The 13,982-nt window shown below is 43.6% G+C and overlaps 1 protein-coding gene across 2 annotated transcripts in view; it reads right to left on the reverse strand.

Annotated features, from left to right (window-relative positions):
- Positions 1–457: 457 nt before the first annotated feature.
- Positions 458–13,982, reverse strand: part of KAT14 (lysine acetyltransferase 14) — a 33,908-nt gene continuing 20,383 nt past the window's right edge. For both annotated transcript variants that reach the window (XM_044289997.1, XM_044289996.1), the window contains 3 exons: positions 7,283–7,458; positions 4,182–4,372; positions 458–1,136 (listed from right to left, as the gene is read on the reverse strand). In XM_044289997.1, the coding sequence (XP_044145932.1) occupies positions 963–1,136; positions 4,182–4,372; positions 7,283–7,458 (541 nt within the window). In that variant the 3' untranslated portion in view covers positions 458–962. The remainder of the gene's footprint in view (positions 1,137–4,181; positions 4,373–7,282; positions 7,459–13,982) is intronic.

Genomic DNA, 13,982 nt, shown 5'->3' on the forward strand with positions numbered 1-13,982 from the left:
CTGTCAGGGGCAGGGTGCCGGCAATGCGATTCTGCTGCCGGCACCCGCCTCCTGTATTGTGTTAAAGACTGACTTTCACTATCAGGCCACACAGAGCGGCGCCCAGCGATGTCTCAGCACTCACCATTAGTCCTGGGCGCCGCTCCGTTCGCCCGCAGTGCTCCATTACTGTCTCCTCTCCTGCTCCACATGCTGCTGATTACTATCGGAGCGATGGGAGGAGACATCAGCTTCATTAGTGGGCGTTCCTTCTTCCTGGCTGTAGCGCTGTCCAATCGCAGCGCAGGGAGAAGGAGCGCCCACTAGTGAAGCTGATGTCTCCTCCCATCGCTCCGATAGTAATCAGCAGCATGTGGAGCAGGAGAGGAGACAGTAATGGGGCACTGCGGGCGAACGGAGCGGCGCCCAGGACTAATGGTGAGTGCTGGGACGTCGCTGGGCGCCGCTCTGTGTGGAAATAGTCCCATCATTGGTGGCGCAGTGCGCCCGCCCCTCCTCCCCCCCTTCTATCCTCATTGGTGGCACAAATATCTGTTCCAATGAGAAACTTGTGGGTGGGAGTTGTTTTGGAGGAGAATGGCAGATGTGCCCCTTACAGGAAAATTATAATCAGGTGTGAAATGGAACTGCAATGTTGTATTAGCATCGAGCCCCCTAACTGAAAGCCTCATTCTACATAACTGGTTTCCAAATATTCCTTTCCTCTACAGATCTACACTAAATCTTCTTGTTGTACTGAACAATTCATAGACACATAGAACATGTTCCGCAATCTGCAGAGAAGACTTGCTGTCCATGTAGGGAATCTCCGTGAGAGGACTGCACATGTAGGACTCACCACTTCTATCACACAGACCTTTCACTGTTACTACAAAAAAAATAGTCCTTCCAAGAAATATTCTGTATTTCTGTATAAATCTCAGTAAACAAAGTCATCTCTCGCCTCCTGGTCCACCATGGTATCACCTCCGTAACCGCAAGAAAAAAGCGTGTTTCCATTCCTTGCTGTCCACTGGGAAGTACTTGTCATAAAAATCCAGGACGTACTCCTCGGTCTTGAATCCAAACTTCTGGTAAAGCAGCATTGCTGGATTATTGGCAGAGACGTGGAGAGTAACGTCTTTCCCCATGCAGGTCTGCCCGAGAGAAAGATAAAGAGGAAAGAGCTTAGCTTTTTGTGATACAGAAGGGGGCAGAGCTGCAGCTGTGCAAATATGCAATACACAACTGCTGATATAATATGCACCTAAATAATGACATGCCTCATGAAAAATATTCTACAGTTTTCAAACCAGCACCTGGATCTGAATATTTTTTTATTTGCATATAATTAAAAATGTATTATAGCTAAGGAGTTACTAAATGAAACCTATCTGTATAGCGCCACCTGCTGTTTGCTATTTTTCTAATCCCCTGTCCTGCTCACTGAGATGGATGCACATGCTCAGTTTCATCCTTCAGCTGCAATAGTAAAGACCTACACCATGAGAAATCACTCGCTCCTTTAGCTGCCAGCGTGAAATATCTGGCAGAACAATTGGAGCAATGAATGTGGAGATCTCTGGATCCATGTGAGGTACAGGGCTGGTTCTAGCTTTGTTAGAAAGAGGCTGTCAAGTACTCGATTATGTCTGATTCCCATTGTTTCCCAGGACAACCCCTTTAAATGGTGAACACACAGCTATTATGTTTACTGGGGTTTCCTTTAAAGGGAACCCGTCACCGGGATTTGGGGTATAGAGCTTAGGACATGGGTTGCTAGATGGCCACTAGCACATCTGCAATACCCAGTCCCCATAGCTCTGGGTGCTTTTATTGTGTAAAAAACCCAATTTGATAAATATGCAAATTAACCTGAGATGAGTCAGAGCTTGTAAATATGACTCTTCTCTGATCACACAAGTAAGATATGATTCTTTTATGTTAATTTGCATATGTATCAAATCACTTTTTTTACACAATAAAAGCACACAGAGCTATGGGGACTGGGTATTGCGGATGTTCTAGCGGCCATCTAGCAACCTGTGTCCTCAGCTCTATACACAAAATCCCGGTGACAGGTTCCCTTAAACTATATCCCTTTCATTGAGACAGATAAATAATCCTTAAAGGGGATGTCCTACTATAACGTATTGCCTATCAACAGGATAGGTGATAAGCATCTGATCACTGGGGGTCTTACTACTGGGACCCCTATGATCATTAGAGTGCGGCTATGTCCATCCCCTCCCCCTCTCCAGTCGAGTATGCACGCTTCTGCTATATCCACCTCTGTGCTCTGTGAGACTGTACCAGTCCTCTCTCAGACAGTCCCACAAAGTTAAATAGAGTTAAGGGGCCCCTCTACCTTTTCGGGATCGCTGTGGGTCCCAGGGTTCAGATTCCCACTAATCAGGTTTATGTTCTCAATTCTGTTTGATAAGATCTGGAGATCACTTTTTCTTTGAGACATGAGGCTTGTTGTGCCTTATGCCTCAGCAAAACATATACAGACGTGGACAAAATTGTTGGTACCCTTTGGTCAATGAAAGAAAAAGTCACAATGGTCACAGAAATAACTTTAATCTGACAAAAGTAATAATAAATTAAAATTCTATAAATGTTAACCAATGAAAGTCAGACATTGTTTTTCAACCATGCTTCAACAGAATTATGTAAAAAAATAAACTCATGAAACAGGCATGGACAAAAATGATGGTACCCCTAACTTAATATTTTGTTGCGCAACCTTTTGAGGCAATCACTGCAATCAAACGCTTCCTGTAACTGTCAATGAGACATCTGCACCTCTCAGCAGGTATTTTGGCCCACTCCTCATGAGCAAACTGCTCCAGTTGTGTCCGGTTTGAAGGGTGCCTTTTCCAGACTGCATGTTTCAGCTCCTTCCAAAGATGCTCAATAGGATTGAGGTCAGGGCTCATAGAAGGCCACTTTAGAATAGTCCAATTTTTTCCTCTTAGCCATTCTTGGGTGTTTTTAGCGGTGTGTTTTGGGTCATTGTCCTGTTGCAAGACCCATGACCTGCGACTGAGACCAAGCTTTCTGACACTGGCTAGTACATTTCTCTCTAGAATTCCTTGATAGTCTTGAGATTTCATTGTACCCTGCACAGATTCAAGACACCCTGTGCCAGACGCAGCAAAGCAGCCCCAGAACATAACAGAGCCTCCTCCATGTTTCACAGTAGGGACAGTGTTCTTTTCTTGATATGCTTCATTTTTTCGTCTGTGAACATACAGCTGATGTGCCTTGGCAAAAACTTCGATTTTTGTCTCATCTGTCCACAGGACATTCTCCCAGAAGCTTTGTGGCTTGTCAACATGTAGTTTGGCATATTCCAGTCTTGCTTTTTTATGATTCGTTTTCAACAATGGTGTCCTCCTTGGTCGTCTCCCATGTAGTCCACTTTGGCTCAAACAACGACGGATGGTGCGATCTGACACTGATGTTCCTTGAGCATGAAGTTCACCTTGAATCTCTTTAGAAGTCTTTCTAGGCTCTTTTGTTACCATTCGGATTATCCGTCTCTTAGATTTGTCATCAATTTTCCTCCTGCGGCCACGTCCAGGGAGGTTGGCTACAGTCCCATGGATCTTAAACTTATGAATAATATGTGCAACTGTACTCACAGGAACATCTAGTTGCTTGGAGATGGTCTTATAGCCTTTACCTTTAACATGCTTGTCTATAATTTTCTTTCTGATCTCTTGAGACAGCTCTTTCCTTTGCTTCCTCTGGTCCATGTCGAGTGTGGTACACACCATATCACCAAACAACACAGTGATTACCTGGAGCCATATATATAGGCCCAATGGCTGATTACAAGGTTGTAGACACCTGTGATGCTAATTAGTGGACACACCTTGAATTAACATGTCCCTTTGGTCACATTATGTTCTGTGTTTTCTAGGGGTACCATCATTTTTGTCCATGCCTGTTTCATGAGTTTATTTTTTTACATAATTCTGTTGAAGCATGGTTGAAAAACAATGTCTGACTTTCATTGGTTAACATTTATAGAATTTTAATTTATTATTACTTTTGTCAGATTAAAGTTATTTCTGTGACCATTGTGACTTTTTCTTTCATTGACCAAAGGGTACCAACAATTTTGTCCACGTCTGTATTGTATGTAGAAAATCGGATTCACTTCCCAAAAAAACATAGTAGTCAATGGTTACCTGAATTAGATGGTAGATCATAAATGTGGCTATGCCAGCTCGCCTCCATTCTGGATGTACAAACAGAAATGAAATATAGGCCTCATTGTATTTGACATCGGGCACCATGAATCCAAAGGCAATAATAACCTTTTTGTACAGGACCACCACACTGAAATCCGGGTACTGCAAACACTCTGAAACATCAATTCCTAGAAACACAAGGAACACTGGTATATTATCATACTATTAAAATAGCATCTGTCACCTCTCCTGGCATGTTTTAGTAACTACAGTACATGCATTCTTCTTGTAATAATTCTGGAGCATCTATTCTTATAACACTGCTCCATTCCTTTATTATTCCTGATAAAAGTTATGAATGAATTACTAGCAGTTTGAAATTTAGGTCCAGATGGGTGTTATCAGACCCTGGCAGTACTGATTGGATAATGTCAGACTTTGCAAGAACTCCCCCGAACTGGTAACACCCATCTGGACCTTCTTGGCAGACTGATAGTAAATCATTCATAAACTTCTAGCAGGGTTAATAAAGGAATGTAAGAACAAAGAGTCACAAGAATAGATGCATCAGAATTGTTATTACATGGGGATGCAACTATTTGCTAAAACAGGATCCCATTTAAAGGGGTTGTCATTAAATCAGCTCTGTCATCAGGATCAACCCTATTAAACCAGACATACTGCCTGGTAGGGCTCATCATGCTGATTCAAACTATACCTTTCTTTGAATCATTTGAGCACTGCTATGTATCACCCCCTGTGCTCTGCACACTTTCCCTCCTCTTCATTGACAGGGCTAGACATGCTGAGGGCAGAGCGGTGTCCTAGCATCTACATATCATATACACTATGTACTGTAGCTTCACCACACTGAGATCTGCTCAGAAAGCTATATACATATTGCTGCTTTATTCACAAGGACAATATATTATTATAAAGACACCAGTAATATGTCTTAGCTTATAAACATAAAAAAAACATAAGCATCTCTATGTGGTAATGCTATAGCTTGGTGGTAAGAGCATGGTTTTGAATGTAGAGATTCCACATTTAACCCCTCATAAAAGTCTGCATCCTTATCATATTGAGAATAATGTTTTTAGAAAGCTAATAAATATTGCTGGTTTCTTTATATTCATATATTGGCTGTGAATAAACCAGTAATAGGTTTCAGGTTTCTTAGAAAAAATAAAAATAAAAAAATATTCTCAATATAGTAAGTCCTTATTGTTATTATATGATTTATTATAGTATTGCCTTTTATTATGGGTTAAATAAAAGAGGGAAAAAATAAACAGAAAAAAAAAAAAAGTTTAGATAAGTCTCTCTGGGGATTTGAACACAACAGACCACTTACCAATAAGCTATAGCATTACCACACAGAAATTAATTATTTTTCTATGCTTATAAGCTAACACATATTACTGGTGTCTGTATAAGGCTACTTTCACACTCGCGTTTGGTGCGGATCCGTTCAGATAATACAACCGTCTGCATCCGTTCTGAACAGATCCGTTTGTATTATCTTTAACATAGCCAAAACGGATCCGTCTTAAACACCATTGAAAGTCAAAGGGGGGCGGATCAGTTTTCTATTGTGCCAGACTGTCATAGAAAACGGATCTGTCCCCATTGACTTACATTGTGTGTCAGGACGGATCCGTTTGGCTCAGTTTCGTCAGACGGACACCAAACTGAGCCAAACTGATGCATTCTGAGCGGATCCTTTTCCATTCAGAATGCATTAAGGGCAAAACTAATCCGTTTTGGGCCGCTTGTGAGAGCTCTGAACAGATCTCCCAAACAGAAAGCCAAAACGCGAGTGTGAGAGTAGCCTAATTTTAAATTGTGCTTGTGAATAAAGCAGTAATATGTATATAGCTTTCTGAGCAGTTCTCGGTATGGTGAAGCTATAGTACATAGTGTACATGACATATACATATTAGGACACCGCTCTCCCCTCAGCATGTCTAGCCCTATCAATCAAAAGCAGGGGGGCATGTGCAGAGAACAGGGGTGTTACATAGCAGAGCTCAAAGAGTTCAGCCCTGCTGAACATATGAATAAAACGCATATCTCTACAGTTGTTTAGCATACAGACAAAAGAAAGGTATAGTTTTAATCAGCATGACGAGCCCTACCAGCCAGTATGTCTGATTTAATAGGGTTGATCCTGTTGACAGAGCCCCTTTAAGACCACTTGACCCTATCTGCAGGATAGTGGATAAGTGTTTGATTAGCGGGGTGCTGACTTTTTTTCACAAGAATGGAAGCACATGCTCTCTGTTTGAATGGAGTGGGAGACATAGATGTGTATGCGCTGCTCCAATCAACTCTAGGGGACTGCCTAGCTCAAACCTTTAGCTATGTCCGGCAACCTCATAAAGCTGAATGGAGCACGCCCGACTGCCATTCCATTAAAAGAGGGGGGGAGGGGAGATCACAGTCCCCTACTCTTGTGATCAACGTGGGGCCCCAGAAGTCAGACCCCTGCTGATCAGGCACATCCTCTATTCACAGATTGTCTTAAAGGGACAACCCAGTAGATTTTCTCCTCATTTTGGGCTTAGCAGTCAGCAGAATAGTAAAGGCCCCTTTCACACAAGCGATTATTCCGCGAGGGTGCAATGCGTGATGTGAACGCATTGCGCCCGCACGGAATCCGGACCCATTCATTTCAATGGAGCTGTGTACATGTGCGTTGGTTTTCACGCATCGCTTGTGCTTTGCGTGAAAATTGCAGCATGTTCTATATTCAGCGATTTTCACGCAACGCTGGCCCCATAGAAGTGAATGGAGCTGTGTGAAAATCGCATCGCATCCGCAAGCAAGTGGGGATGCGATGCGTTTTTCACGCATGGTTGTTAAGAGATGTTTGTACACATTCAGTTTTTTATCACGCACGTGCAAAACGCATTAAATCGCATTGCACCTGCGTGATAAAAACCAAACAACTGAACGCGATCGCAGGCAAAAACTGAATGACTTTGCCTGCAAAATTGTGCAGTTATCACTGAATGCACCCGGACCTAATCCGGACACGCTCGTCTGCAAGGGGCCTAAATGCACATTTCAAAGTTTTAAAAAAGTTACAATACCTGGCCAGAAAAATTCCTGGCATATGGAGTTGATTGTGGGGATGTGGCCTGGACGGACATAGCAGTAGTCGATGGGAGCTTCCATTCCTGGTGCCCAGCCGGCATCATTTCTGTGGGTGTAAGCCCTGATCTGAGCCAAAAGGTGCAGTCTACATGGCCTGGTCTCATAGTCACGTCTGACAGAGAAAAGTAGAAGATTGTTGTTCTCAGATTAAAATTTGTCCACACAGGTTTCTTCACCAGTAACACACAGAGAAAACTTCCTTAAAATATTCTGTATTATCAGACAGATGTGGCATCCTCTCTGTTCACAGCTAGAAGGACGGCTGTGTATACACAGCTCGCTCTCGCTTTGCTATGTGGTCCCATTCTGGAGATAGAAGTGGGTCCCAGAGGTGGGATTCGCACCTACCTGACATTTCTAGCATATCCTAGAAATATACCAAAAATATACGCTAAATAAGGTACGAACAGCCACACTGTGATCCCCAGATCTTCAAACATTAAGAAGAACACCCCTGTTTATATATACTATATCAGAGCCGGCCAACCTGCGACTCTCCAGCTGTTGTAAAACTACAATTTCCATCATGCCCTGCTGTAGGCTGTCAGGGCATGCTGGGAGTTGTAGCTTTGCAACAGCTGGAGAGCCACAGGTTGGCCATCCCTGTACTATATGTTCATATGGAATGATTACATTAACGATCAACTTCTATTGGGATAAGGAAGAGCATCCATAAACCATCCATCTGTGGGCAATAGCTTTGTATGCTAGGAATAAGGTAGTAGTATAATGAGGATACCAAACAGAAAGATAGTCGGATGGGTAGGTAAAGGGATGTCCTTAACATCAGACAGAAATTTTGTAATTCCTGCCAAGAATGTTTTCATATAGGGACAGGTCAACATGAGGTGCCAAAAATTTGCCACCACCATCGAGCACCTATGACATCTGGTGTGGGGAAGTCTGTCCATCTTGTGTAGTCGTGAAGGTGAAAGGTAACTTTGGTGAATACATACTTGTATAAAATTATTGTTAATAGCAGGAGAAACATAAAGGGGTGATTAAAGAACGTCTGGGAAGTAATCTTCTGTGGTATCATGGCTTTTAATAGGTGGGACTGGAACAGACTGTTAGCGCCCAACAGGTGAGTATACAGAGCAGATATAAATCCACACGGTCCCTGTGAGCAGAATACACCAAAGGGTAATTAGAAATAGCTATCTGGGTGCCTACAAAGTGAGAATTGAGGGCATATCAGAGTTCAAAACATCTATAAAACTCCGTCCGAGGCAGATCATAACGAACACGTAAGACATCGAATGTTTTAAACACACTGTCCTCCGATTGTCCACATCAGAGTATGCACACCAAGAGATTTCCTGAAGTGAGAGATTTTAGAGCAGAGAACATAGGGTTAACCCATAAAGGCGTCTCAGCCATAGTTCCCCGATAGGCATGAATACCCCTTCTAGCTGCCCAGACTTGTATAGCTACTCTATGAATAGGCAAAAAGGACATGAGGGACACCTGAGGTTTCTCCAACACTGGCCACAGGGATCTTCAATTAAGATACATAGCTAGGTGAGCCTCAGAGCTTGGAAGCTGTTTATATGGAGATAGCCTCATCTTTAAATAGAGGAGCTGACCCGCCAAATCATAAAAGTAAAAATCAGGTAAAGACAACCCCCTCGCTCTTTAGGAAGACACAGTGTCGATATGGAAAGCTTAGGTCCGGTAGACCCCTATATAAATGGAGACAGTAGGGAGTTAAGGTGTTGAAAAATGGCCTTAGGAACAATATACGAAGCATGTTCAAGATATATAAACATTTAGGCAATGAAATCATCCTGATCAGGTTAACAGGACCAGAGACTGGCAGAGGCAGAGCTCCTCATACACAGAATTTATCTCTGCAGTAATCCAAAATAGGCTGAATGTGAAAAGTAGTAGAGTCTTTGGTAATGACTATGCCCAAATATATAACGTGAGGAACAACCAGGAAGTCATCCCTGATAAGTGACCAATCGGCATGGTATAACAGTAACAGGGTAGATTTGTCCCAGTTTATCTGTAAACTTGAGTACTGACCAAAGGTGTTTATAAGAGACATTGCGAGAGGGAGAGTGTCCTCCACCCTAGACATAAAGAGCACTCAATCATCAGCAAATAATCCCACTCTGTCCCCCATTCAGACACCATAGTATAGTTGGTTAAGTCTTAGGGTACTTTCACACTTGCGGCAGAGGATTCCGGCAGGCAGTTCCATCACCGGAACTGCCTGCCGGCTCTGGCAATCCAGACACAAACTGATGGCATTTGTCAGACGGATCCGGATGCGGATCCATCTGACAAATGCATTGAAATACCGGATCCGTCTCTCCGGTGTCATCCAGAAAAACGGATCCGGTATTCAATTTTTTTGCATTTTTAAAAGGTCTACGCATGCGTACACCGGAAAGCCGGATCCGTTTTGCCAGAACACTTAAATGACAGATCCAGCACTAATACACTTCAACGTAAATTAATGCCTAATGTAAGGCCCCATGCACACGGCCGGGTTTCACAGCCGCGTGCAGGCCGTGGAACCGCGGCCTGGATCCCTCCTGAGAGCAGGAGCGCACGGCGTCACTGGTTGCTATGACGCCGTGCGCTCCCTGCTGCCGGCACAGTACAGTAATACACTGGTATGATCTATACCAGTGTATTACTGTACTGTGCCGGCAGCAGGGAGCGCACGGCGTCATAGCAACCAGTGACGCCGTGCGCTCCTGCTCTCAGGAGGGATCCAGGCCGCGGTTCCACGGCCCGCACGCGGCTGTGAAACACGGCCGTGTGCATGGGGCCTAAGAGGGACTGAACTGAAGACATCCTGATGCATCCTGAACGGATTGCTCTCCATTCAGAATGCATTAGGATAAAACTGATCAATTTTTTTCCGGTATTGAGCCCGTAGGACGGAACTCAATACCGGAAAACTAAAACGCTAGTGTGAAAGTACTCTTATATAGATAGCCAGAGGCTCTATGGTCCGTGCAAACAGCAGTGGGGAGAGCGGACCCCCCTGCCTCGTTCCTCTTCCCAGTGGGAAGAAGACTGTATCCTATTAACAGATATATTGGATCTGGGGCTGTTATAGAGAATAGAAGAATAGACACCCACTTGATAAATGTGTCATGCCCTGCTCAGGTTATATGCGGAGGTCTGCCAGGTTACCACCCCCCTTTCAGGTGCACTGGGTGGGGTTGTTTATGTGAGTTTAAATTACGCCCCTACCCAGTGTCCTGTGCGGGTTATAGCTTCTATCTTGCTCTGAGGAATGGTGGAGCTGCTGTTTCTGCTCTGCTACAAGATAAGTTGGTTTTGGTTTCCTTTTTGTGTTCTGTCTAGGCTGTTAGAAAGACACCTGCCTCCTCCAGGACCTGAGGAAGCAGGCTGCCTCTTTCCCCCTTTCCACCATCTTAGGGACTTTAGGGAATCTTCAGCCTTAGGCACAGGGGGCACGTTGATTCCCACCTGTAGGGTCTGAACGTGGGCACAGAAGTCCAGGAAGAGCTGGTAGGGAATTGTCAGGAGGTGACCTTTATCCCCAGCTTCTGGCCTAGACGCTTGTTTTGAGGTTTTCTGTGTGTTTATTGTATCTTGTATCCTACCCACCGTGACAAAATGAAGGACCAAAACCAAAGCATTTAAGGGTAGCTAGTAAATACAGCCATTCAACTGAATCGGAAGCCTTGGCGGCATCAAGAAACGCCAAGGCCCAATGCTTCTGCTGTCAGAGACCAATCTGGGTGATGACTTGAACCCGCCTAATATTGTCTCTAGTGGATTTACTGGGCATCAAGCCAGATTGATCCAGGTGTATAACAGTCAGTATGCACTTCGCCAATTGTGTGGCCAGGATTTTAGCTAGTATTTTCTAATCTAGGTTCAGTAATGATAATGGACGGTATGATCCACACTCAACTGGAGTTTTCCCAGGCTTCAAAAGTACCATTATAGTGGCGTCATATGAAGACGGTGATAGGGTGCCAATAGTATAGGCTCTCTCATTCAATTTTTTCAGAGGTAACAATAAATAATCTGAATATCTGGCATATACAGTACAGACCAAAAGTTTGGACACACCTTCTCATTCAAGGAGTTCTTTATTTTCATGACTATGAAAATTGTAGATTCACACTGAATTCATCAAAACTATGAATTAACACATGTGGAATTATATACATAACAAAAAAGTGTGAAAACTTAAAATATGTCATATTCTAGGTTCTTCAAAGTAGCCACCTTTTGCTTTGATTACTGCTTTGCACACTCTTGGCATTCTCTTGATGAGCTTCAAGAGGTAGTCACCTGAAATGGTTTTACCCTTTACAGGTGTGCCCTGTGAGGTTTAATAAGTGGGATTTCTTGCCTTATAAATGGTGTTGGGACCATCAGTTGCGTTGTGGAGAAGTCAGGTGGATACACAACTGATAGTCCTACTGAATAGACTGTTAGAATTTGTATTATGGCAAGAAAAAAGCAGCTAAGTAAAGAAAAACGAGTGGCCATCATTACTTTAAGAAATGAAGGTCAGTCAGTCCGAAAAATTGGAAAAACTTTGAAAGTGTCCCCAAGTGCAGTCACAAAAACCATCAAGCGCTACAAAGAAACTGGCTCACATGCGGACCGCCCCAGGAAAGGAAGACCAAGAGTCACCTCTGCTGCGGAGGATAAGTTCATCCGAGTCACCAGCCTCAGAAATCGCAGGTTAACAGCTGCTCAGATTAAAGACCAGGTCAATGCCACACAGAGTTCTAGCAGCAGACACATCTCTACAACAACTGTTAAGCATGGAGGAGGAGGTGTGATGGTGCTTTGCTGGTGACACTGTTGGGGATTTATTCAAAATTGAAGGCATACTGAACCAGCATGGCTACCACAGCATCTTGCAGCGGCATGCTATTCCATCCGGTTTGCGTTTAGTTGGACCATCATTTATTTTTCAACAGGACAATGACCCCAAACACACCTCCAGGCTGTGTAAGGGCTATTTGACCATGAAGGAGAGTGATGGGGTGTTGCGCCAGATGACCTGGCCTCCACAGTCACCGGACCTGAACCCAATCGAGATGGTTTGGGGTGAGCTGGACCGCAGAGTGCCAACAAGTGCTAAGCATCTCTGGGAACTCCTTCAAGACTGTTGGAAGACCATTTCAGGTGACTACCTCTTGAAGCTCATCAAGAAAATGCCAAGAGTGTGCAAAGCAGTAATCAAAGCAAAAGGTGGCTACTTTGAAGAACCTAGAATATGACATATTTTCAGTTGTTTCACACTTTTTTGTTATGTATATAATTCCACATGTGTTAATTCATAGTTTTGATGCCTTCAGTGTGAATCTACAATGAAAATAAAGAAAACTCTTTGAATGAGAAGGTGTGTCCAAACTTTTGGTCTGTACTGTATATATTTACATATACCAGTATATAGAAATCAATTTTAGTTAAGTAGTGTTAGTGTAGATTTTTGCATGCACGCAACAGTCTGTGTGTGCGTGCATCCGGCAAATGTAAGGACTTTACAATTCACTTTATCTCCAGTTGCTGCTTTCTCGGATTTCACTGAGGGTCACATGACCTGTGATGTCAGCCTCTCTCCCTGCTCTGATGAGGATTTGTGCACAAGCCAGGAAGAGCAGGTGTGTGTCTGCACACCAGAGGTCACTGTGTTGGCCACGCCCCCCCCCCCCCCCTTCACTGCCCTCTGCTCTCTCCCTGGATTCTTAACCCCTTCAGCCGCACAGACTCAGGGCTGAAGTCTTTACTGAGTAGCTGCAGGCAGTTAGGAGACAAATGCTGGGTATAGGAGCTCACAGACTAGTGGAGTTCTGCACAAGAACAGGTAGGGGGAAGATCCTGTGTGTATCAGCAGTGTGTTTGTACAGCTGGGACTTTTAGTCCTACAAATACAACATGCTGTTAAATTTCCCAGCAGGCAGAAATGCCACTCAGGGCAGTACTTGTATTCACTCTCTTTGCACTGCAGGGGGCGGGGCAGAGACTGTTATTGCAGGTAAACAAAGGGCCAGAAGAGAACCAGCGAAATGAGGAAATATAATTTTTTACCAAAAACTTGCTTAGCTCAGTTATATATTGCTGCCCATCAGATTCACAGTGCTATATATATTTTTTTCCATAACTCTGACAACCTTTAACGTGAGGAAGCAAAACGCGAAACACGTGTAGGGATCCAGGAGGACTTGGTCTGTATTCATTTATGTATTTTCCCTAGGTCATTGTTTACAATAAGCACTATGCACTTTGTACTGTCTTGACTGCGGGCTGTGTTTGAATACACTCTGCACAGTCTGGGATCATTCATTGTTATTTTTTACAACAGACCTGTAAGTGTTATCCTGTGTGGCTTTGTGCTGCTTATTTATATATATGGATATGTATGTTTTAACAAATGTATGTCCAATAAAAGATTTCTGTACTTGTTTAAATCATGCTGTTCTGAGTCTAGCTTTGGTTTGATATACTTAATTGGTCTAGGACAGCAACAGTGCCGTTTGTTTCGCTTTGCGTTTATTTGGGATTGTTTGGTTAAGTACAAGGACAAGAGGGACATCCTTGTACTGACCACCATTCACACTAACCCCAGCTCCCCTGCTCCTGTACGAGGTACCACAACCACTACCCCCATATCAGTTTTTT

The sequence above is a fragment of the Bufo gargarizans genome, chromosome 4 (assembly GCF_014858855.1).
Source record: "Bufo gargarizans isolate SCDJY-AF-19 chromosome 4, ASM1485885v1, whole genome shotgun sequence".
Taxonomy (NCBI): domain Eukaryota; kingdom Metazoa; phylum Chordata; class Amphibia; order Anura; family Bufonidae; genus Bufo; species Bufo gargarizans.